The sequence below is a fragment of the Tiliqua scincoides genome, chromosome 1, assembly GCF_035046505.1.
Source record: "Tiliqua scincoides isolate rTilSci1 chromosome 1, rTilSci1.hap2, whole genome shotgun sequence".
Classification (NCBI taxonomy): domain Eukaryota; kingdom Metazoa; phylum Chordata; class Lepidosauria; order Squamata; family Scincidae; genus Tiliqua; species Tiliqua scincoides.
In genome coordinates, this window is record NC_089821.1 from 250,438,898 (window position 1) to 250,465,461 (window position 26,564).

The following is a 26,564-nucleotide window of genomic DNA, read 5'->3' on the forward strand; positions in this document are numbered from 1 at the left end:
ATAACTTCAGCCAGGAGACCAGAAGTAGTCCGTGTCTGTCTGTTCCCCGCGATCTGCATTATGACTACTGTTCCTTGCATATTTGGTGCCGAAATTGCTACTTTCTACACATGGAGTGATGAAACATTTGAGGAGCCACCCGCAACACCCCAACGAAGCATCACATTTAACACTGAGGAGCAAATGATATTTTCCTGTTGCATTTTGTACTCTGACACACCGTCAGTTGTGCTATACAAGATGATTCTTTGGGCATTTTTTATGTATTCTGAGAAGACCTTGGGCAAGAATTTTCTGCTCTAAGTAGCAGACCACAAGCGAGGACACATAACGAGTCTAATGTATGGTTTGGAGTAATGTGTATGACTCAATTGTTAGTGAAGGAAACTCTTTTGGTAGGAATAGATTTGGAAACACTTACACATGCCTGGGACAGCAAAAAGTGTCACAAAAAACCACAGAGTGGTTTCGTGAGCAGCTGGCAAAGTACGAGTCAATACATGGCTGCTGGGTTGTGTGCAGTTGGGTGGAAAAACAAGTTATAGAAGCCTGGCATAAAGCCAACACACAAAGTTGGACTTAATGCAGGGGAAAAAAAACCTCTTCAAAATGCAACGTACATTGTGAACATTAAAGAAATTACTAATTGTTATTGTGAATCATAGATATGACATTTTAACTCTTTCCTAATGAAAGCTGAGAATCCCAGAGATCAACACTTTGCATCCAATATCATATGGTGTGCTTGTGCAGAATCGTAGTATACAGACATTTCACATTCATGGAATTCATGAATTAAAAGTAAGTTAATTCATCAAAGAACTGATGTTTGCATTCTTGGAAAGTTAGGGCCAAACCAGACACAATGCAGGTGGCCTGAAATAATGATCTCCCACCATTATTCTATTTTGTTTTTAAACTAATCAGTAGCCCCACATGACTTTGGTGAAGTGATGCTGGTTGAAAGGGGCATCTAACCTTTTTCTCCTGCATTGTTTCCCTGACCTCAACTGCCCTTTCTTGGAGTTATGGGCTTTTGAAGGTAGTGATGGAGGATCATACAGGTATCCATATAGTACTCTGAATATTTTGCCCTGTGGAACTAAAAGCAACCTGAGATGCATGTGTGATTTTGATCAAGGAAATGATGCAGGAAGAAAAGGGATTCTATAGGTCTGTGTGCTACTTTTGTGATCTTCAAAAGCAACCATGTGGGGCAATCAACTAGTGAAGGGGAACCCATAGGAAATCATTATAACATGTCTCATTTGACCCTTAAAATGCCAAGATACTTACAGTTGGGAGTGGGATATCTGACTCAGTAAATGGAATTGATAGGTTGTCTTACCCAGTCAAAATAACTAGTGGTTCCCATTAGCATAGTGGTTCCCATTACCATAGTCTTTCGAGACTGAAGGTTGCCAACTAACCCATTAGCAAAAAAAATTGAGAATCTTGACTAATGCTGAATTTAGTTCCACAGTGACATGGAATTATTGAATAAATCTATTGGACAAAGCTCTCCAAAAGTTCTGACTGCAAGAAATATCCTCAGTAAAATCTCCTGGCATTGAACTTGGACGCACCAGGATGCAAGTTGTGTCCGTTGTCTTGTGTGCTCCCTGGGGCATTTGGTGGGCCACTGTGAGATACGGGAAGCTGGACTAGATGGGCCCTTGGCCTGATCCAGTGGGGCTCTTCTTATGTTCTTATGTAACTTGTCCTGGGAAAGTGTTGTGTGATAGCAAGAACCATTACAGGAGAGCCATGTACTATGATGTCTGACTTGGGGACACAACATGCAGATAACGGCTAGACTTTGAAATGGCCGCCTCAGTACTTTCAGTGGATAATGGTGAGGCAACGAGAGATGAGACAGAAGAGAAAGTTCTTCCATTGGTTGGGGACAAGCATGTTTTCCTCATTGGATATGTGGGCTATGAAAGGGGGATAATGCAGCAAGCAAGCAAGCTACTGAGGAGCACAAATGGTGCACAAGATGGGTACAACTTTTAAGAAACCTTTACTTTAAAGAAAAAAAGCAGAGAAAGCCTAGCCTTTTTCCTCAGTTTTCGGGCAACTGGCCCCAAAGCAATCGAGCAAACAAACAAAAAATTGGCCAGACGGTGTTATTTTTAAATTATCAGTCAGTAACCTCAGGTCTGAGTTGATAGCTATGATGTAACAAACAGAGTAAAAAAGACAAACGAATATTCTAAATTAATAGCAAGGGCTATGCTGAGTGTTTCTCCACTTTAACTTCCAAGTCAAAGGTGATGCTTTCACCTTTTGCCTGACTCCCCTCCAAATTGAAATAATGTTCACCTTTTTTTGACCTGGTTCACTGCTTCGGGGGGGGGGGGTGTGTGTGTGTGTGAGTGACTTGGAAAAAAGAAATCCACAAATATAGGACATTCTAGAATATGGAGGTTACATCTCATTTTACAGATTTACTAGATAGGCTCTGACAATGTGCCTAAAAATGAAGTCTATTACATTCAATCTTAAAAAAAATTATTGTTAAAATAAATATCACGCTACGTTATTCTGAATCACAACTGTAATGGGAAGTGTATTCCTCTAAATTGCTGGTTATCAGAAATCTGATTTCTATGTTATGATTTGGCAAGGGGAAAAACCTACTTCATTTCTTTAGAAGTCAATCTAAATTTGATTGCGTTCAAATAAATTACAGTGGATCTGTAATGGATACAAAATGATTCATCTTTCCAGTTATTTGTTGAGCTGTGGCATCTTTAGCTTTGGAAATGGAGAAAATGTTCATTTTCTAGAACTGTGGCTTGAATTGCCTGCAGCACTTGTAATTTACGCATACTTGTAATTTACGCATACTTTCTGAGCCCTTTTTAAAAGGCAGATGCTGATAGGTGACATCTGCCTCCTGTGGTCTTCAAGGGGGTAGAGAGAAATGTGCAAAAAGGAAGGGGGAGGATTCTCCGTGTGAGGCGTGGAATAGCAAAGAGGCGGTCTGGAGGGCTTTTTTCCCCGCCCACCAATAGTAAACTTAAATGAAGGGGTGAGAGAGTGAAAGAGAGGGAGAATGTGTGTGTATGTATGCAGAACTAAGCAAACAGAGCTCTTTGCTGCTGGGATGTTTCAAAGCTCAGAAGATGAATAACCCCAGTCTTCAAAGTGGACACATCTCTGATGCATGTGGCCTCAGCAGTCCTTCAGAGGAGAAGACAACTTCTGGCTCCCCTAAGAACAATAGCTCTTGGATTATCTTCCATTCTTCCCATTCTCTTCTTTACTTCTCTTTTATCTTGTTGTGCCAAGCTGGGCTACTTCTGGGACACCCCCAGTGCTTAGACTATGGTCCTCCTTTCCAGCCTCCCTTCCACCTGGAGTTCTGCTCTGCCTATGAGACATTTGGCTGTTGTGATCAGGACAAGGATAACAGCATAGCAGCCAAATACTGGGAGATCATAGATTATATTGATCCCCATGCTCACAAATTGTGTGGAGGATACATCAAAGATATCTTGTGCCAGGTAAGACTGTGGTGAGTAGCCTTTATTGTGTGCCACTTGGACATTGACTGTAAGCAGCCCTGGTATTTTTGAGGAGGGAGGGGGACAAATGTTTTTAATTAAACTGAACCTGTGGTTTTTGCATCTATACCTGCAACCGGATAATGCAGAAGTAGCATCTTCCTCACAGACACGTTGTTATGTATGAATGTCTGTAAAGAGACGAGCATTGTGTGTTGTTAAATGGAGATGAAGGGATTCATTTCATATAGCACCTTGGTCATCTGACATCACTGTAATTCTGCTCTAAGCGATGTGATCACAGTAATTCATTGCAAAACACAGTAATTCTATAACACCATGATACAGTGAATAGAATTTGGGTGTAGAGGAGACTCGGATTCTCATCTCCCCTGATACATGAAAACTGGGGGGAAAGAGGGAGAGCGAGCGAGCTGAAGGTGCTTTGAAAGAGATATTGCTGCTTGTAGTCTGCGTACGTGTGCAGCTTTTGTTCTGGTAAACAGATCTTGCAGGTTTTTGTATCAGTTCAGAAACCTGGACAACCTGTTTGAACAATGGGAACACACGGTGAGGCAAAAGAAATGTACATGCACACCACGAAAATGAACTCTCTCCTTAGCACTTTTCAAAACTCCTCTCTGCCTCCTACCTAGCACTAGCTAGCACTGACATCCTTGCACTAGCCAATATCTGCCAACTGAAGATCCCTGCTAAGGTTGTGGTGAGGCTCTATAGGAGCTGTAAAGCATTTTGTACATTGGAAAAGTGCTTCAAAAGCAAGCAATAGTGCTCAAATAAGAAGAAATGCACCCCTGTGCTGGAAAGGCAAAACTGAGTTTTTTTGTAAGTGAGAGCTGTACAAAAAGATAATTGAGTTTTCATTCATTTGGCTCATGAATGCTGCCTGACTGGACACTCTGCTGCTTACATGGGATGGAGTAAAATCAGCCTGTGGATCTGGGTGTTTTGATTCTCATATGCCATGAAGGAAGTGTTTAGATTGTGCGCCTGCCTAGTGCCCCATGAAAGCTGCCATTCTGAAAGCAGCCTCAGATTCAACAGCTGGCACCCATGCCTCTGACAAAGTCCTCCAGCCCCAGCTGCTCCATTGCCTTTTTCTCTGCTCTCCAGTTATGGCTGCCCATATGGCTGATTGCAGCAGAGCCATGTGTGGGGAGAACAATGAGTGAAGGGAGCAGCCCCCTCTGGCTTCCTGCCTATCCCCTGATTTATGACCAAACCTCTTGCCTTTTTAATGTTAGTCATGCAGGTCATGATTCACTGTCTGCCAACTCAAAGCAGCCAAGAAACACACCAGGCAAATGCTTCATAGTCTTCCAGCTAAGCTTCTTTGGCCCCCAGATAATATCTGTGTGAGTAGAATATGCACACTTCCTTTAGGGGAACACTGCAAAAATTGTGAAGTCAAAATAGAATTGCTGTAAGAACCTACAACCTAGAAACCAAAATTTTTTAAGGGGGGGTTGCTTAGTGGTTGTGGGGGAAAAAAATAAGATGCTCAAAGAGGGGAAAAACAAACTTGACTTAAAAATGAATGAGATGCAAGAAACTGGATTAACTTGAGGCTAGCTGGATCCATATATTATCTTTCTTAGTTTTTGATGAAGTTTTGGTGCATTCATGCTTGAGTCAAAATAGAATCGGAACACACTGCACACATCTGTTTTCATGCAATGCATTTTTGGAAAGGGCCAGCTTGGGAATTTGTCCAAAAGCAGGAGTGGAGATACTACCATCAACAGGAGTGTTCAGGTGCTGGCTTTGAAGGAACTTAGCCTTCCATTGGCAGTGGCAGACTCAGCAAAAAAGCAAACTGAGAAATTTGCCAAGGGAGCATAAGTGTCAATCTGCTGTACAGGACTGTACGGAGCCTAGTTCGGCAACAGGGAAGACAGGGGCCTCTTGGTCATGCCTGATCCTCCTCCACCCTCCCTGCTCCCAGATGAAGTGTACTGGTTGCCTTAACAACTGAGGAGTGCTTTGGGGCATTTGGAAGCTGTGCAGGCTGCTTCCGCTTGGTTCCTATAAGGTTAGACCACCCTGGCCACTGTTGAAATCTGGGTGGCAACCCTACTTGGGGCCCCATTTATTGTTGAGGTTCTTGAGAACTATTCTTGACAACCCTGCCCTCTCCTGACTCCTAGATGAAAGGGTGAATGAATGTAAGGGAGAAGGTATGACTGGATGTCCCCAAGAAAGTATGGGGCATTTTGACTTCATTTCAGGGCCCATGAGAGGGGGATAAAGGGATAATTTATACCCGGGCCCAGGGTCAAAAGGGGTCCAGCAGCCAAAGGAGGGAGTCCAGAAATTTCATGGGATCTTCTTCTACTTCTTCCAATTTCACCCAGGCTTGCTTCCCACATGGGATGCTGGCGGCTGTCTGCTGCAAATCATAAGCACCAGGTCGAGGAATGTGTCCAAGACACCTTCACACAGTGTCACATCTGGGAGGAAGCTACAGCAGCTCTTTGGCTTGTGACTCCATTTACCGTGAAGGAGTTAGTATAGGAGCTCAGGGACACAGCTGCAGGACCACAGCTCCTGCAGAAATACATTTTGGTCCACACAGGTCCCTTTCCACTGTAGACTGAGCCTAAATAGGATAATTTTCCGCAATGGTGTTCTATATTTAAATTTTTTTTAGAGAGGCCTAAGAGTGTTTTTGGTTTTCAATATTTGGAAGGGGCCCAAAACGAACTTTGTACCCCCTGGTAAAATTCCTCCCAGAGGCCCTGGAGAGGCCACACCTTGTGTGCAGACAGAGCAATGCAAGGGATCAACCTCAGGAAGCTTCATCTGCCCAAATGAAAAACTGCACTTTTCCATGAAGAAAGGCTGGCAGGATCTCTGCAGCCAGCTAGGCATGGGGGAGTGATGCCCCACTTTACCACGAAAAGAGGAAACGAGTCTAGATCATAAGAGCCCTGCTGGATCAAGCCACAGGCCCATCTAGTCCAGCATCCTGTACCTCACAGTGGCCCACCAACCTGACACAACCTGCGTCCTGGTGCCCTCCCCTGCATCTGGCACTCTGAGGTAGTCTACTTCTAAAATCAGAACCTTGCACATACCTGTCATGACTTGTAGCCCGTGATGCACGTTTCCTCCAGAAATTTGTCCAATCCCCTCTTAAAGGCATCCAGGCGAGATGCCATCACTTGTGGCAAGGAGTTCCACAGAGGCTGGGTAAAGAAATATCGCTCTTTGCACACAGCCCCGTTCCTGTCTCACATCTGATGCCTCCCACCCCCACCCCCCCTTAAAGGAGCCCTTTGCACAGTGTGGACACGTGCTAGCCAGCTTCTGCCCCATACCTGCTCAGCTTTGCCCCAGCTAATCTGTAGCATGAGGCTGTCCAAGAGCGAAGAGGAGTCAATGAATGTTTGACTCGCTGGGAATATGGGGGGCGGGCGGGCGTTCTCGTCTGTGATTGGCCTTGGCGGTGCAGCTCCCGTTTTCTGCGTCCAATCAGGAAGAGAGGCTGGGATTTGGGCAGCCAGCTGTCCTCCCTCTGATCTCCACCTGGGACAAGGGAAAGGGGCACCCGCAGGAGGAGCAGTGCTTGCATTGCGAGGGCAGGATTGTCAGCCCCAAATTCCTGGGAAAGCAAACGTGACCTACAGCCCAAGTCACTGGAAATTGTGGATAGTCTGCACTTCCTGGAGCAGAGAATGGGAAGAGGAAATCATTGTAAAAAAACAGATGCAACAGACTTAAGATTCGAAAGCGTTCATATTTCATCAGCCCTATGAGGCAGGCAGGAGGCACAGTCCTTTGACTCCTTTGCAGCCTTGCACAGATCAGGGAAAATGCCCAGATGGAGCAACGTTTACTGGAACTGCTAGTAAGGTTATGTAGCCTTTAAGGAATGTCTTCATCTCAGCTGTTTAGCCGCAATGGACATTGTTTCTGTTTCAAGAAATGCAGGCAATGTATGGACGCCATTCTCCCTATAATCCCTGCCCTGATACCTTCTGTAGTAGCAGTTCTCCACCCCTTAGTATCCTCAAGTTTCCTCGCACTGGGAAAGAGGCAAAGGTCCTGTGCAGGCGATGAGGCAACATGTTCTGTCATGCAAAAAATGCAAAGTTGCAGTGCACTTTGCAAAAACCCAGCAAAAGGCTTAGAGGAGGCACAAAAAAGGGAATCATGATTTCCCTGCAGCATCTTCATACATCTTAAGGAAATGTTATGTTTGTCCTTACCTAGGATGAGGATTATTTGTCTCTTACTTGTTCTCTTGCCCCTCTTGTATATTAGCTCCACTCTTGTGATTTTGATATGTGGTGACCAATGGTTCCATAGCAACCCATTTTAAGTGCAACATTTATATTACTCAGCTGATCAGTTTTCAGTGTCCTTAGATCCTTAAGTAGTCTCTCTCTCTCTCTCTCTCTCTCTCTCACCACCTCCCCCCTCCCATTATTTTGTCCTACACATTCCCTGAGCAGTGGGAAGATCAGGACAGAATGAGAACACCTTTTCAGGTTTTGCTTCCCTTCAGGGCAAGGACCCCTGGACACACACAGTACCTTTGAAACAGTCTGATTAGAAGTTATTTTATTTATTTAAATGAGCTTAATATGAAATAATGTTAAATAATTTATTTAAAGTCATGACCTTTTGATCAAACCATCTCCACAGCTGTAAACAGGTTACGATTTAAACACATTTAAATAATCAACCCCACAAACAAACAAACAAACAAAAACAAACAAAAACAAACAAAGCTGACTCAGCAAACCTTGTTCCCCTCTGTGGTGGTAGAAGCCAGCATGCATTTCTGCTCACTGCTGCAGTCCCAAGACAAATGTACAGGTTAAGCGCATATTCCTGAGGTGCAGCAGCCAGCACACAGGCAGAATCAAGTTCTGTGGCATCTTTGGAACTGACAACCTTGGTTGTGCCCTTCTAGGAATGCTCACCCTATGCAGCACACCTCTACGATGCTGAGAACCCTCAGACGCCACTCCGGAACCTCCCCGGCCTTTGCTTTGACTATTGCTCAGAGTTCCACTTCTATTGCCACTCGGCCATCACACTGCTTACTGATGACAAGCACATCCAAGAGTGCTGCGAGAGGAACAAGACTCGTTTCTGCAATCTTGTCAACATCCAGGATGAAGACTATTGCTTCCCTGATGTGCTGAAAAACACAGATCTTAATCGTAACCTGGGCTCTGTGGTGGAGGACACCAAAGGTTGCCTCCAGCTATGCCTAAAGGAGGTGGCCAATGGGCTGAGGAATCCGGTCCTGATGGTGCATGCCAATGATAACACACACCGCATGTTTGTGGCTGAACAGGTGGGCATCATCTGGGTCTACCTTCCAGATGGAAGTCGGCTAGAAGAACCTTTTCTCGATATTAAGAAGTTGGTGCTGGCTACACCCTGGATAGGAGATGAGAGAGGCTTCCTTGGGATGGCCTTCCATCCCAAGTACAAGGAGAATGGGAAATTCTATGTTTATTACTCATACCAGGACAAGAAAAAAGTGGAAAAAATCAGGATTAGTGAATTGAAGGTCTCTATATCAGATATCAACAAGGCTGATCCAAGTTCAGAAAGGTAACATTTTCCCTGTGCTTGTGTATTTATTTGGATATCTTCTCCACTGTATTTCTAGGGCTTGGGATGGGTTCTTTCATGTCAACATTATACACTCTGTGCTGGAATAACTTCAAATCAGAAACAAAGGAATATTGAATTTTGTGCTCTGTATAAATCAGGCAAATTGGTATCATTTATTTTGCTGCTGCTAGATAAGGGAAGGGGTAATTTAACTGAAGGGAAGCTGCGTACTGTTGTTCAGGGGCACAGACTTACAGCCCAATCCTACTCATTACTCCCTGTCGCCAATGCAGTGGCACCAAAATGACAACCGCTACATCCTGTGGTGGGGGCAGTCCAGGAGGTCCCCTCTTGGTGAAGGAACATTTGTCCCCTTACCCAGGGGTAAGTCACCCTGGCATGGGGAGTAATCGGATCAGTGCTAATTGGCACAAGTCTGGGTGGACCCATGCCATGGGATCAGGTCCAGGAGGCAGAATAGGATATTGGCAGCACCTGTGCCAGCACTGCCAGTCCTGTCCTCCCCACCCCATTTTGACCTCACCCCACCCTGTTCTGCCCCCCTACCCCTCCTGCCTCTTCTGCTGACTTACCTTTGTTGGGAGAAGCACTGAAGCAGGTGGAAAGCATGAGTGGCATGCTACTAGAACACCTTTTGTGACTGAACCTGACTGCTTTATGGCAGTCAGCACCAGCGCAGGAGGCATGCTGCCATTTGGTTGATTGATAGGGATCTTCAGCTCTGGCAGGGATGGAGCTTGAACCCAGGTCCCCTAGAATAGTGGTTTTTATGCTTTCAGGCCTAGGACCAGCTTCAACCCCTGCCTGCAACATTGCACCTACTTGGGCAACCCAATCAGTGAGGGTTTATTCTCAGGTTTGCATAGGATTGCAACATTTATTTCCTATCACATATGCTCCAAACTTACCTTTTGCGTTGCATGTGTTTTATTCTTTTCCTATTTCCTGTCGCTTAATCCATTAAAAAAAGAAAAATCTCTTGATAAAAAAAAGATGGTAGCAATGTCACTGCCGCTTTAGGTCTTGATTTATCACCACTGCTCTAGAACCAAGACTGACAGCCCAATCCTAACTAACTTTCCAGTACCTCTGCAACTCTGCCAATGGGGTCTGCCTGCAATCTGCGGTGGAGGGGGGATGACAGTAAGGCTTCCTCAACTTTAGGAAATGTTTGTTCCCTTACCTCAGTCTTGCTTTGTGGCTGCATTGGCACTGCAAAGTTGGTTAGGATTGTGTTGTGACTCTCCATCCGTTATGCCATTGCAGCTCCTGATGAAGGAATCCTATGTCCTGTAGTTAAGCACTACTGTCCAAAGGCACAGGCAGGGTGACCAGATACCCTCCTTTTCCAGGACATGTCCTCTTTTTTAGCCTTGTGTCTTGGAAAATAACTTAAATGTCCTCCTTTTCCCCGCTTTTCCCTGCAGGCAGCGCATAGCCATCTTGCAATTAATAAATTATATGTAATAAATTATAAGTAATATAGTTTTAAATTTAATAATAAGTAACAGTGCTTAAATTAACCACATGAAATCAATCTACAAGTGTTTTTAGCTTTTATTTTGTCATGTCCTACATTTTTCTTGGATGTCCTCCATTTTGGGAGGACGTACTCTTTTGCAGTTATGACATCTGTTCACCTTGGGCACAGGGGTGGAGATTGAACCCAGGTCCCCTAGAGCAGTAGTCTTCTATGCTCCTGTAACCATGCTACTGCTGTTTTATGATGTACCAGTAAGTGGGATAAGGTACGGTGAGGCACTTTGCAAAGCAGGAATGGCAAAGCAGGAAGTGCAGAGTTGTTGCTCCTGCTCTGCTACGAGGCAAAGATGCTATTACATCAGCCACTGTGTTCATTTGCTGCCTGGATCCTCTGGATATGGTGGCTTAGAACTATAGCATGTGCCTGTCAGGTAGCTGCAGGTATGCAGAATAGTGTGCACTGGTGCAAAATTTTAGGCCATGCTGGGGGGAGCAAAGAGTGCACAACCAGGCAAGAAGCTCACCCCCACTGCCCCTCCATTGCACTTTGTCTTTACTGTGTCTCTCTCCCCAATATTTTTTTCAAGATCCCCCCACATGATACACACAACATCCTGACCCAGCTCATCTTGCGAGAGAGCAAAGCTCAAGGGCCAATTATGCACTTCAGGCATGACTGCCCAGACAACAGATTTCACCAAAAGGAATTCCAAGGTCCTTTTTGCTTAGTCTAGGAAAAGTTAACTAGCATGGAAACATCAAGCGCTGTGTTGATAAGATATTCTGCTTCAAGATTGAATAAGATTTATTTTGTAACACAGCAGGACCTTGGATCTCATCCAATAACTGCATGTTTTTTTTTCCCCTCTTGTCTTTTCTATATTTTTTGAACTCTTAACTTTTTTCTTTTAAGGAGCCTCTTGGAGATTGAAGAACCAGCTGCAAATCATAATGGGGGACAGATCCTCTTTGCCCTGGACGGCTACATGTACCTGTTTACAGGGGATGGAGGGAAAGCTGGGGACCCTTTTGGTAAATTTGGGAATGCTCAGAACAAGTAAGCTGGAGGACAGACACATCTACCATCCATTCTGTTAAAATATGTTTGTCACAGCTGGGTTTGTCCTTCAAAAGCAAATGCTACATTTTGCAGTGCAATCTTTCATCTGAAGTAAGTTTTATTGATTTCAATGGGACTTCCAGGTAAGAGTGTATAGGATTGCAGCCTTAATATATAAAATCACTTTCTTCTGCTGTTTTTTGTTTGAGGTGCTTTCCAGTTCAATTATTTTATATTTCAGTTCTTAATTGTTTCATCTCATATATAAGTTGCTTTGGAGATCATTTAATAGAAAGATGGGATGTAGATCTCTAAAAAAAAAATAATATTTCCACATTATAATAAATGAATTGATAACGCATATTAAATAAACAAGTCAAGGCTACTTCTTGTAGCATGTGATACTCCTTAGAAGCTATGAATTTGAAAATGTTAATTAGTACATATTTCATTCCCTGAGAGCTTCAAAGTTCAGTATAGCTGGTTTGTGCAATTTAGTGGGCTGGGCCTAGAAAGAGAGATAGGATCCAGTGTACCTTTTTGCCACTGAGATCCACCCCCTCCAGTCCTTGAACCACTCTCGAACTGCCCCCTCCACCTTTTTATCTGTACCAGCAGATCATCCAGGAGGTTCTGACATTCACAGAGAGCTTCTAGCCATTTCCTTCAGTGCATCCATTCTGTGTGATAATGGTGGAACATTTGCAGTGTCACAAGATCAATAGCAGATCAGTAGCAGATCTATAAATCCATGGCCATAAGTCTTTGTTGGATTGGGGCAAAAGACATGTAACAGAGTCTAGACACCATTTTTTAAAAAGAAAAAGAAAACATAAAAGCAGATTCAGAAGAAGAAAAGTTAGAGTATAGCAGTGAGGGAGGGAGAAGAAGGTACAGAATGCCTTCCTCATCCATCATTTTTTCATTTCAAATCACCCCTATGACTCCTACACCAAAAAGTCCCTAAAGTGTCTCACAGTTCACAATTTAAAAAAATTGCAATACAGCAAAAAGCATGCTGTCTTGTCTTTTGTTTCTTGCTGCTCTCTCATTAATCATTCCTTTGATGTCTTGATTTCCTCTCAGGAGTAGTTTATTAGGAAAAGTTTTACGGATAGACGTGGATGGAAGAAGCTCAGATGGAAAGCCTTACCGTATCCCCCTTGATAACCCATTTACCCCTGACCCCAAAGCTCTCCCGGAGGTCTACGCCTATGGGGTGAGGAACATGTGGCGTTGTTCTGTGGACAGGGGTGACCCAGTTACTCACAAAGGAAGAGGAAGGATATTCTGTGGCGACGTGGGCCAGAACAAGTTTGAAGAAGTAGACATAATTGTGAAAGGTGGAAACTATGGTTGGAGAGCTAAGGAAGGATTTGAGTGCTACGACATGAAGCTTTGTCAAAATTCCTCCTTAGGTAAGAAAGCAACATTACTTCTGGGAGATTAATCAACAGAGGAATTGGTGAGGTGAACTATAAAGCTGCACCTGTGTCAGTACAGGAAATCCTGTTGTTGCATGGAGGGTTGATATAAGGAAAAGGTGTTCACATAAGGAAAAAGATGTACATCAAGCCATCTGTTTATGAGGGAAGCATTCAAAACTAGCTGGGTGCTCCTGTATCTCACAGCACTCTACATTGTACCTGGAAAGAATGTACCTACATAAGAAGGTGGGAATTCAACCAACTAATGTTTCTAATGCCAACTTTCTGGGGCATCTTCTCCTCTGGTGTGGGATGGACTTTCATGACAGATTGAATGCATTTTACAGAGATGCTCATAGAAATAGATCACTGTCTGTTTATAGGGGGACAATCTGTTGTGGGGGACAATCACAGCTATTTAATTGCATCTTTTTTTTAAACAGATGATATCCTTCCTATATTTGCCTATGACCACTCTGTGGGAAAATCTGTCACTGGAGGGTATGTGTATAGAGGGTGTGAGTCCCCAAACCTGAATGGCCTCTACATCTTTGGTGATTTTATGAATGGGTAAGGAAGAACCTGGTTTTCCTGAATGTCTACATTCAGTATATATTATCCCTACTTATAGCTTTAGAGTAGGCATTGTGATAATTTCAGCTTGTGTTGAATGAGGATTCCAAGTGTTCAGATTTTTAAGTGGTGGTTCCATGTGGCTCATTATGGAGGTTATATTTCCTATATCATGAACTTTTCCCCAAATTTCAAGGAGTTAGTTCTGAGCTCTTGGATCACACCAGGGTTGGATCACACCAGTACTAGTGGGGCTTGTCAGAGCTACTGTTCTGTTAGGTACTTTCTTGCAACTGCTATCCTTATTACTTCCTGTTCAGGACACTAACCGCAGCATCACTTATGAGTAGGCTCTCAGTTGCTGCTTTGTACATCAATTCCTATTCCCCTCTCTGGGGTTGGGGGCTTTAATGACAAATTTTGTTTAATTTTTAATTGAGAAATTGTACGATTACTGGATAACATAGTATTGTATTGTGGTGGAGAACCACCAGGTCAATTCTGCTTCCCACTGATTGCAGAATAGCAGTTCCACAGGAGATCTAAAGGGGCAAGGGCCCTAGAGTGGAGGCAACCCAAGTCCTGATGGCTCAGGCTCTTACAGTATACAGAGGGTTAGTAGGGATTTACCAATCTCACCATGAAGATCATGGGGTGATGGATTCACTGGTGAGGCCTGGAGAAGGAGAAACTAAAGTGGAATCCTGTATAGGCTTACCTGAGAGTAAACCCACTGAATAAGGTGGGACTCAAGTAAGGGAACATGGAGTTGTGCTATGAGCAAATGCAGCGGTCTCCAAAGCAGAGCCCACTGTGTACTGGAAACAGCCTCCCCGGTGCAACTGGAGCTTACTGTTCCACTAGAGAGGTTACCATTGTTGCCGTTGATCTCCCCCACCCCCATGTTCGCTCCACCCAGCTGCATCTGCCAGCAAATCCTGGTGCAGAGCTGGCTGGGGCAGCAGAACATGGAAGCAACTGGGCAGAGTGAACATGCAGGAAGATCACTGACTACAGTAGCAGTCTCCCCTGCAGAATGGTAAGCTTTGTTCATACAGGGGAAGGGTTAATGAGGGTGTCAGATCTGGCCCATGGGCTGACATTTGGAGCACCCATTTGGAGCACCCTGAGTTAAGGAAATGTGGGTAGTATAATAGGCTGCAAGATTCAAGTAGCCTCTGGTGATGGGGACCCACCCCAGTTCAAGCCCATTTCTGCTAAAGGAAGACTTAACTTCAAGTTAAGAGCCAAGGATCCAGTTACACTTCTAGTGATGTGCCTGCAAGAGTTTATTAAGCTTTAACAGAACTATGAAACTATAAAACATAAGGTTTTGTTTTTCATCCAGTCGACTTATGGCTTTGCAGGAAGATGAGAGAGCAAATAAGTGGAAGAAACAAGATATTTGTATTGGTAGCCCCAAAGCCTGTGCTTTTCCAGGGCTGATCAGCTCTTACAGCAAATTCATCATTTCTTTTGCCGAGGATGAAGCAGGTAATACCCGTTGCTGTCTCTACAGTATTTTCTTAAGAAACAGGATTCTTTTTCCAGAAGTGGGGGAGGAAGTCAAATATTGAGAGCATTTGCCATTCTTGGTAAATAAATGCAGGCAAAAGAGTCCAGAGCTCTTAACCACATTACATAACAGAGAGGCAAACATAAATGGATACTGTGTAAACTTTCCCAGTTCCTAACTGCTTGTATAGACTATGTTTTTGCCCCTGGCCTAGAGCAACTAAATGCTTGTGCAGTGGTAGCCCTGATCTAGCAACAAGAGTATGATTAGTGAATAGCACGTAGAAGTGAAATTGTGTGTGTGTGTGTGTGAGGTATGCCTGTGCTATAAGTACCATTTGCTTCTTTTGAAAAACAATATTAAAAAAGGAGAACTTTGTATATGATTAGATCAGTTTAGCTCACCTTGCACAGATCAAACTCACCTCTCCAGCTGCATAAGGAGTTCTACCATTGGCTCGCTAACTGTTCCGTTTTTGATGCCTCTCCGATGGTTGAACTACATGTTATATAAATTGAGTTATTGGTCCTGTAGTTCATGGGCTTTCTTTCTTGAGCAGGAGCAGTAAAGTGGTGGCTCATAACTGGAATGGGGTTATGGCAGGGGGGAGGGGCCATAATTTTTTCCCATGTTGCAGTCTGATTAGACTTTCCTGTGGCTGCCATTTGTCCCAAGTGGAAAGCTCCCTTTGGTGAATGTAAGAACATCCACACTGGATCAGACCATTTAGTCCAGCTTCCTGTATCTCACAGCAACCCCACCAAATGCCCCAGGGAGCACACCAGATAACAAGAGACCTGCATCCTGGTGCCCTCCCTTGCATCTGACATAGCCCATTTCTACAATCAGGAGGTTGCACATACACATCATGGTTTGTAACCCGTAATGGATTTTTCCTCCAGAAACTTGTCCAATTCCCTTCTAAAGGCATCTAGGCCAGATGCCGTCACTGCATCCTGTGGCAAGGAGTTCCACAGACCATTGGTGCCAATGGGAAGTTTCCTCCTGGGGCAAATAGCAGCTGCTGGTGGTCTGGGGCGATTTGTATTGTAATTGGGATCAGTCCCATGTCTGGTTGTGCAAGCAAGCAAAAATAAGCACACCAGGACTAATTGTGCAGTTGGCGTGTATTTTGAGTCTAAGGTTTTGAAATTGGAGAGGGTGGGAGGAATGTGCTGCATTTGGCTTGCTGGGTCATAAATTGGGCAAATCTAGATTAGATAGCCAGGAAGAATGGCAATATACCAAACATCAGTTTATTTTATGGAATTCTGTATGCAACTCTCCTTATTACTAGCTTCCTTCTCCTTTTGTTTACTTCAGGTGAGCTCTATTTTATGGCGACATCATATCCCAGTGCCTATGCACCACATGGCTCCATCTACAAATTTGTGGACCCTGCAAGGTTGGCGCTTTCCTCATGCTTCACATTTCCTTGTTGACTAACTTTTTACATTTTCCTTCAAATTATTCAGTATTTCTCTGGGGGGGTGGTGGTTTTTGAATAGAATTTCAGAATGAAATAGTGTTATCCACAAAATTTGCTTTCAATTCTACTGGATAAAATCTGGAGTGACAGTTTCTTAAACTAGCGTGTTTATTCAGTGTTAGCTTTACCTCACATTTGCAAAGCAGCCCACAGACCAGTCTAGAAAATACTGTTGGGCTACAATTCTATTCATATCTGCCTAGGAGTAAGCCCCGTTAACTATAACTGGATTTACTTTTGAGCAGGCATGTATAGGATTGGGCTCAAAGATTCCCCTTTAATCACTGGAAATTCATAGACTTTAGATTGGTCTATCTGTAAAGAGAGCAGATCATGGGCCAAACATTACATATATTACGCATTAAAATAATTATATACAGTGGTGCCCCAGTATCCACAGGGTTTCATACAGGATGCCCCCATCCCCCACACCTTTGGGCGCCACAAGGCAAGGGGTGCTGTGCTTCCCTTGCCTCCCAAGGCTCTTCTGAACACCACAGAAGCCGCACGTGTCCACCTGTGTCCTCTGCAGGGCTCAGAAGGACTGTTAGAAGGGAAAAAAAGCCCCTTCTGGTTTTTCGGCAAAACCTCAGTGGCTTCTGTAGCCCTCATAATGCCTTTAAAATGCATAAAAAACATTGCTCCTGGTTTTCCGGCAAAACTGGAAATGACTTTTTGTCATTCTGAGCCCTGCAGAGGTCGCAGGTGGATGTGCATGGCCTCTGTGGGGTTCAGAAGAGCCTCCGGAGGGTGCATGGGGGGCCTGCATCCCCAGAACCTCAGATAAGTGAAGCCATGGATAGGGGATATGCAGATACAGGGGGCCCCCTGTGTTTGTGAGTGTGTGTGTGTCTGCACACATGTGAATGTGTATGCACGCACGCACACACACACACACACACACACACACACACACACACTTAAGGAAAACAAAGCAGCCACAGGTGGCTTCAACCTGAGCAGAGGCCCAGTAGAGGGTCTGTTTAGTCCTTTCCTTTAGAATATTCCCCAGTTCCTTTTCTCCCCAAGGGTGAAAATTTTAGTGACCCTGGATCTCTCTCTCTCTCTCTCTCTCTCTCTCTCTCTCTGGCTTGAGGGCAGTTAATTTTTGAGCTGAACAGACCCTCACTTCAGGGGCTCCCTCCCCCCAGCCCTCTGCTCAACCTGAAGCCACCTGCACTTGCTTAAAAACAATCACGAACTACATGATTTGGCCCCTAGGAATGGCCGAACATTTAGAAACAAAGAGATGAAAACATTTTGTTAAGTAAAAAAATCCAGTTATTTAAGAAACTAAACCACAAGACCATCTTGTCTTAATGTCCTGAATAAATTATGTGTGCTTTTCAGAGCCACAACCAAGACCATATTTGCCTGTCAGTCAGCCAAGGGATGCTGGAGCAGAAAAAAATTTGCTTTGGAAATATTTTCAAAATAATCCTTCTCAACCCGTTCTAGCTTCAGTGTCTATTCTATAAACAGACAGGATGGTCTAGTGCAGGGGTGCTCAATAGGTGGATCGCGATCTACTGGTAGATCGCGAGGCAAAATGAGTAGATCACGGAGTGCCGACCCCCCCCTTCAGGTGCCTCTGGGAGGAAACGCCGGGAGTAAGGCCCATTGTCCTCAATGGGGCTTACTCCCAGGTAAGTGTGGCTAGGATTGCAGCCTCACAGCCTGATCCTAGGCATGTCTACTCAGGAGTAAGTCATGTTATACTCAGTGGGGCTCAAGGTACACCAACATACATTGTACACATAAATGTTATATGTTATGATGGCGCGAACATTGTAAAAAAAAAACTCTGGTAGATCTCCGGGCCTTGCTGGGTTTCAAAGTAGCTCTCGAGCCAAAAAAGTGTGAGCACCCCTGGTCTAGTGCAGGGGTGTCAAACATAAGGCCCGGGGGCCGGAAGCTTTTTATTCGGTCCTCAGGCTCTCAGCTGCTGGGCAGTGCTGAAGTGTTACTGCTATAAGAACAGCCCACATGAAAATTGGACTCTCCCATAACTTGAAATATGATCAAGATTTGTGTATTTTCTCTTCTGTCATTTGCAGCTAGTGAGTTCCTAAGTGAAAAAAGTGCTTATTTTTGGTTATGACCTGATTAATGACATCATTTCCTGCCTAATGACATCACTTCTGGCCCTCAGCAGGCACCATGAATGCTGTTTGGCCCTTGATATGAAACGAGTTTGACACCCCTGGTCTAGTGGTTTTGGTGTTGGACGGAGACTTGGCAGATCCAGGTCCAAATCCCCACTCAGCCACAACATTTTTTGGGTGACCTCAGGCCAATCATGATCTATCTGCCTAACCTACCTCACAGGGTTGTTGGAAGGACTAAAAGGAGGGAATGAATAATGAGCTCCTTGGAAGAAGGGCAGTATAAAAATGTGAAAGTTAAATTAAAAAAGTAAATTCTGTTCTATGCACTCCCTCAAGGCTGGTTGACTATCCTTGTAGAAAAAGAAGCATTTAATACTATTATTATTAATTATTATTATTAACAGTATTTATATACCGCTTTTCAACAAAAAGTTCACAAAGCGGTTTACAGAGTAAAATCAAATAACGAATGGCTCCTTGTCCCAAAAGGGCTCACAATCTAAAAAGATGCAAATGAATACCAGCAGGCAGCCACTAGAACAGACAGTGCTGGGGTGAGGAGGGCCAGTTACTCTCCCCCTGCTAAAAAGAGGAGCACCCACTTGAAAAAGTGCCTCTTTCCCAGTTGGCAGGGGTTAATATATTATATAATACTATATATAATTATACTATATAATGAATGACCAGAGGCCAGTGTGGTAGGAGGAGGAACTGAGAAATATTCAAGCCACACTGATGTAGTGCAATGCTTCTTTCATTTTTGATTGATAAGAGCATAATTAGTCACATTGCTGCTTTGTGAAGCACAGGTTGAACATGTATGTTTTCAGCTGGATCTATAGCCAGCAAAATAGCGCTCAACATTAGTGCTGTTGTTCCAGATATTTACACTTTTCTTATTTGAGAACTGCATTTCAAACAATTTTTTCCAAAGAACAAGTGCAGCATAGCATTTAATTAAGAATGATTATCTTCATGACATTTCACCCAATGTGACTCATTTTTGACATGGAAAAGAGCTCCCATTTGTACTAATTTGAATGTTTTTCCTGATCAAATGGCAGTAGTGGGGAAGGAGTGATCAGGATTGACATTGCATCAGGGGCACAAGTTCAAGACCCCCTGCCACTGTGATCTTCATCCAGCTCAGATCCCCCCATGGCTGCTGTTTTTGGATGGAAAAGATAACCCTCTTTTCCAGGGAGCATTCACTTTCTCTGGCTGCACCTGATATCCTTGTTCCCTTCTTTGCCATTGGGGATTCTTTACCCAAATGTTGGTATCACTCGCTGGATTTGATATTCTCATTTCAGCCCTTATTCCCAGGTCTCTAGCTGTTAAATCCCATCTGGGGGGATAATGACTATGTTTCATTCCTTTTAATGCACATGCAAATGCATGCACAGGAATGGTAACACTTTGTGTGGTAGACAAGCTGCTGTCTCACAAACTACCACTGCCAAAATATAGTTTGACATGATAATCTATCATCAGATGATGAGGTATTTTTTTTCCTAGTATATTCTTTAATCCAAAGAACACAGCCTCTTGGCTTTTAAATCAGTACAGGAAAAGCTATTGCAGAGTAAATGAAGACGGCAGACAGAGTACAGCTTTCAGCAATCTGTCATTAGGATGCAGGGGGAGGCTGCGGGCAATGATTTTGGCTAGTGCAGTGTTGTGGGGACAAGACACTGAGGCTTTGAATTAGGACTTCCTTTCACAGCTCTGCTATGAAATCCCTAGGTGGCCCTAGGCAAGCAACTTACAGTCCAATCCTACTGTATGGGTGCATTGTCCCAGCAGAATGTGTGTTCTGCTGTCATAACATGCTTTATGGCAGTCACAAATGTGACTGTGTCTTGAGTGTGGAATAGGGAAGGGAGAGGGTAGGGGTGGGTGGAATGGGTAGGAGATGAGGCAGGGAAGAGGGCAGATCCAGCCCAGGAAGGGAGCAGGTTTGGTGGCAGCAGCACCTGTGAATTCTAACCCCTTCCCAGACCCAATTCGCTTTCATGACTCAATGAGGACTTGTGCCAGTGATATCACTGGCACAGGTTTGAGTTAATCCATGGTGGCTGCTGAAGCCTACCCTGGGGTACCCTTGGTATGAAATTAAGGGTACTGCATGTGTGCCCTTCTGTCAGACATTGCGGGGTATGTCGTGTACACAGCTTGTTGTCGTTGGGGAACGAGTTGGGCAATGGCTGAAAGACCTGCTGTGAGCTCTCACTCTGCATTTCGTCTCTTTAACTTGACTTACTGTAGGGAATTTTGTCCGTAGCTGTGCCTAAGGAAAGTTGGCTTGCAAGAGACCTTGGGGGATCCACTACATGGAAAGCAGACAAAAGTGCCTCTTTGTACTTATTTTTAGATTGTATTTATTTTAAAGCAGAAACCAACCGTAGGATTGGGCTGAAACTCAGGAAGAAAACTAAGACAAACAAGAATGCTGTTGACAGAAGTTAAAGAGGTAGAGCTTCACAGTAATGGCAGGGCAAACTAACAACATCCATAAATAATAATTGGTTTATCTGGCCCCCTTCATTGAAGAATACTGAGAACTCAAATGCACAGTGCTGGTCCAAGACCTCCTGATATCTGGGATGATGTGTCAAATGCTGCCCCTTCTTTACCCACTGAAACTGGGTAACCCCCCCACTGAAACAGTCCCACAGGGACTGGGACAATGAGCAGTGGAGGCGAGTGGGTGGATGGATGTGAATCTCCTCTTGCCAATCTCCTGTCTGTGGTGACTGCCACAGTTGGCCTCATGGATGGGCTGGCCTTGTTAATGTATTTAACGTTACTTAGGCCTCCAAATAGGAAAGCATTGCTTCTGTGTCTCAGAGAAGCTGTCCTGCCTGACCTGAGGATGTACAAGAAACCTGGAGATAGAGCTGCTTGCACCTTCCAGATGGCAGCATACAATGCAGTGCACAACCAACACAGACGGTGGTGCAACACAGTCCCGAAGAGAAAGACCTGTGAATTGGTACTGCTTTGGTGCAAATCTCATTTCTAGTATGAACTCACCTAGTTCATACTCTGTACACCTAGTTCTCCACCTCTTTCTCCAACTGCAACGTGGGAATACTCAACTTAAAGGGTTTGACCAAAACAGACATCAATTATGCTCAATGGCTGACTGAAGCTTTGAACACAGGTCTCATTACTCCTATCTTGCCATCTTAATCACATTGGTGCTATTGTGTGCTCCCAACATATTTTGGGTTATCTGCCCATACTTTTACCACAAATGCCAATCTTTTTGGGAAGACAAGCTGGCAAACCAACTTTTGGGATCGCTTCCTGAATATCCTGCTTTTGGAAACTTTTTTGTAGCTGTTCACTTGGTTTGGAAAAGGAGGCCTTTTATTTACTTCATGGACATCCTGCCTTTGATCCATGGTGGAACTAAAGGCAGTGCAAGTTTCCAGGGAATCTTTCTCTTCCAAGTCTGACCAGACTGCTTAGCTTCTCAAAGTTCACTAGAGTGCCAGTCCTCAGACCTTAAAAATGTTCAGAAATGTAAATTCCCCCGTTTTGCTCCAAAATGCCGTTTTACTCACTCTAGATAGTACAGTTGTGTGCCGCTTAGCGATGGGGATACGTACTCTGATTCCCGTTGCTATGCGATTAGGTTGTTAAGCAACCATCCCACCCAATCTAGTGCCTTTGATGTGTAAACAGACACTCCCTGCCAGACACTTTTGTATAGGCTATTGGAGATAGACTGCTTCTTCTTTGCTTTAAGAGCCTCTCTGTTGTGTAAACAGACACTCTGCTGCAGGCTATGGGAGGCGTGATTGCCTCATTAAGAGCATCTTTATTGTGCTTTGACCACTGTCATATATGCAATCTGTCATTAAGTGGTCCATTGTTAAGCAGCACGTGCCTGTACTGCTATTAGAGGTCAGCCAGCAGCTCCTGCAGCACTGAAAGGTCATGATGTCTTCTGTTGGTTCATGACTGAGCTGACAGGCTACAACTGCACATCTGTCTCTAGAAAACGCCAAGTTCCTTATCCTCTCTCAGATACTCACATGTGTTTTCTGTGACGGAATCTGTTTTTTAGGAGAGCTCCGCCAGGGAAGTGTAAACAGAAGCCTGTTCCAGTGAAAACAAAGAGTAAGCGAATCCCGTTTACTCCACTTGCAAGTAAGTCAGTAAGAGTATTATTATTATTTTTTTTTGCTGTGAGGTTCAAATATTTAAGATACACAGAAATGAAGAATCTGTTGAAATGTTCACCAACTTTCCAAGTTAAAGGGCTATGTAAACACCACGTTAAATTAAGTCAATATCAATTTTGTAGAGGTATATGTTGCTCTATCCTGAAAGATCAATGTAGCTAATAGAAGCAGCCCCCCTTCCCACTCAACAGAACAGAATAAAATGTAATAAAATTCACTGAATGTCCTCTACCTTTCACTTGCTTAACCCTGAGCGTCAAAGGCCAGCCTAGCATATCTGGTTCCAAAAAACTTCTGAAAGGTGTTCAGGTGCAGACTTTGAAGATTCTCTTGCAGGAAAGAATTCTATAATGGAAGGAGGATTTGTAACAAATAACCTTAAATGTCTATTTGGAGGTTATATGCTTTGACTGCCAGCCTCAAATTTAAGAATCTGACAAAGCAGTCCTGTATGTGCGTGCTCCGAGGCATGGGTGCACAGGATTTGTGGCAAATGGAGGTATGCATACATCTAATGGCCCAATCCTGTCTAACCCAATGCGGTGCCAACACGTTGTCCACTTAAATCTGTGGGGGAGTTTTGGCGTTGGGAGGCCTCCTTAGAGGAAGGGAACATTTGTTCCCTTCTCCTGGGCTAAGCCCCTGCCAACCTGGTGGGTCAACTCAGGCTTGCGCCAGCTATATTGTGTTGACATGTGAAGGTGGATCAAGCCCAGGAAAGGGGTTAGGATTTGGCAGCCAGTGCCGCCACCAAACCTACCCCCTTCACAGACCTGATCTGCCCACCCCTGCCTTGTCACCTCCCCCAGCTCTGTCCTTCCTCCCCCACCATCCTATCTCTGTTGGCAGGCCTTTTCCAGTCCACCAGCATGTGCATGGTGTCTCCAGCTTCCCTTCCAGTGCTCTGGCAGCAAACCACTTAGTATTTTTTGGGACTGCCATAAAGCTGTTTAGCTGTTAGAACACTTGTTCTACCAGCAGAGCAACCCTATAGGATTGGGCTAAGAGAGTTCTTAGTCATGTTGAAAAACATCTGTTCATGGACACAAAATGCTAGCTCACTGTTTCTTTTCTATTCCTTGTCTCTGTCATTCAAAACCACCTATCCAGATTCTCTTGCAAAATGAGTTCAAATTTGAAAAAAATTAGTCTGAATCAGACAACACTTTCTCCAGACATAGCTGGTGTAGGGAAGAAAGTATGTGTGTGCCTGAGAGCCAACAAGGAAATGTGCCTTCCAACCCTACTCCCTGCATTCATCTGTCTCACGAAATGTTGACGTGTGGTCATTATGTTTGCTGCATGAAATGCAACGTCCCAGCTTTGATTTGGTCTGTTTCCAGATATTATCTGGGACACTGATTGCAGTGCCCAAGTCTACAGACATGCATACTATTCAGGTGTGACCAGTTGGACAAGAAAGCCCGTGGGTGGGATAAGGAGGTGAAATCTTGTTCTCCTTCCCGCAGATTGGGAAAGGTGTGGGGAAATGCATCATCCAATCCAGGTCTAGAATATTGGTTGGAGGGAGGTGATGGATTCTCCCTCACTGGAGATATTTAAGTAGAGACTTGAGAGGCAGCTGCTGGGGATGCTCTGGGAGCTCTGTTACAGGTGGGGGGTTGGAATGGATGACCTGTGGGTCCCTTCCAACTCTATGATTCCATGAATGTGTCCATTCAAGCAGTTAAAATAGGACCAGTGAGCGACCTTCTAAAATGTCTTTTCACAGAGACTGTCCCAGAACTGCTTAATGACCTTCTTTCAACTCGGCCTCCTAAAAGAGCCTTCAATGCTACTAAGGCGCCCCCAACACCTTCTAGCCGCAAACCCAAAAAGTCTGCATCCCACAAGGGTTCTAAACATAGAGCAGCAAGACCTGCTCGGCCAAATAAAAAGCAGCAAGCTGCCCGCTTCCCCAAAGCCCGGGGATCCAAGGCCAATGGGCAAGAGAAGAAGCAGAGATCTCCACCTGCCTCAAAAGCAGTGACTCCCCCACCCAAGAGGAAAAGTCCACTGTTAACCAGAGCCAAGAAGAAACCTTCACGTATTTCAAAGCCAAAGCCAGCCATTAAGGAGAGAACTGGAAAGAAGATGAGGAGGAAGAGAGTCCTTTGAGTTCCCCAGGCACCTAAAGAGTTAAGCGATGCAGACGAGTTTGCTGGGCAACTCATTTTGCATGGAACAACTTGTTCCTATTCATGTTTATCCAGAATTAAGTCCTAGTGAGTTCAATGGGACTTACTCCCAGGTAGGTGTGCATAGGACTGCTCTCTGAATATGAGAATCCAAGCCATTGTTCATGTAACCCCCCCCTCCTCCACCACCATGTATACTACTACCCTATATGGGGAATGTTCAGCTCCAGTGTAACTGAACAGCTGCTGGTCCATTGACTGTGACAGATGCAGTGCAGGCGTTTAATGAGGAGTTGAACAGCCCCAGATGGTTTCCAGGTTGTTGCTTTTCACAAACCTCGCTCAGAGGATCATTTCATCAGGCTAAAGAGGTAATTTGGTGACCACTTACACTAATGCTGTGCAGCAGCTCCAGAAGGACTACAGCTGTAGTGATGGATTTGGTTATCTGGCCCTTCACCAACTGCTATGGTGGCAACAGCACTGAAAATACAGCCAGGTCTAGTTTAATAATGCTGTGGCACAGTGTTGAAAGACCTTGGTTCAAGGGAAAACAAGGGACCTGAGTAAATGACTGTTGGCTGCATATCAAAGGGTAAATATTCTAAAAGATTCCTTAGAAAGTTGGCGTTTGAGCATAATTGCTCACATTCTTAACAAAACTGCCTTCTATATCTTAATAGTATGAGGCAGTTGAATTTCTTTCTCTCTCTTATCAGCTGTAAAATACATTCTAAGGGAGGTATCTTCCTTTCTCTCATTCTGTCATTTGCATTAAGTACTGAATAAAAACAATGACATCACGATCTGAGCACGTGTGTGATTTTTTTTTCAAGACAGTGGTTTCAAAAACTACAAGAGCTGTTATGCTTTGGAATACTTTTCATCACTAAATCAGTATGCGCCTCTAGATTGTTTGATTTATTGATTCATTTATATCCCCTATGCAATAAAATTCTCTTACAGCACAAAATCTAAAACTACAAAGCGATAGAACCAACAGCAGTTAAAAACATTTTCCATCATAGATTGAAGACTGGGAAAATAAGATGGTGGTGCAGTGCCAAAATGACATGGGAAGCTGCTGAGTCAGACCATCAGTCCTGCTAGGTCAGTCTTGCCGACACTGACTGGCAGGGGCACTGCAAGGTTTCAGACAGGAATTTTTTTATGACCTACTTGGAGATGCCGAAGATTGAGCCTGAGATAGTCTGCATGTGAAGCACATGTGCTATCATGGAAGCCTCCTCTGGGAAAACATTCATGGGCAGAGTGCCATAGTTAAGAACGCCCCAGTCATAATCTGGTTTATTTCATGTGCTGGGATATATGGATGAGGGCCTTCAAAGATGTCCCAAGAGCGTATGGGCAGACTCATGTTGGCAGGGCCTACCCAGGAGCTCCTGACGCCTTAGAGCCCAATCCTAGGCATGTCTACTCAGAA

At 44.2% G+C, this 26,564-nt stretch overlaps 1 protein-coding gene across 1 annotated transcript; it reads left to right on the forward strand.

Annotated features, from left to right (window-relative positions):
* Positions 1 to 3,131: 3,131 nt before the first annotated feature.
* On the forward strand, positions 3,132 to 25,100 carry HHIPL2 (HHIP like 2). The gene is made up of 9 exons (XM_066623380.1): positions 3,132 to 3,512; positions 8,455 to 9,107; positions 11,527 to 11,670; positions 12,760 to 13,091; positions 13,544 to 13,670; positions 15,022 to 15,167; positions 16,513 to 16,594; positions 22,865 to 22,947; positions 24,715 to 25,100. The coding sequence occupies exons 1-9, from the start codon at positions 3,132 to 3,134 to the stop codon at positions 25,098 to 25,100; spliced, it is 2,334 nt and encodes a 777-aa protein (XP_066479477.1).
* Positions 25,101 to 26,564: the final 1,464 nt, after the last annotated feature.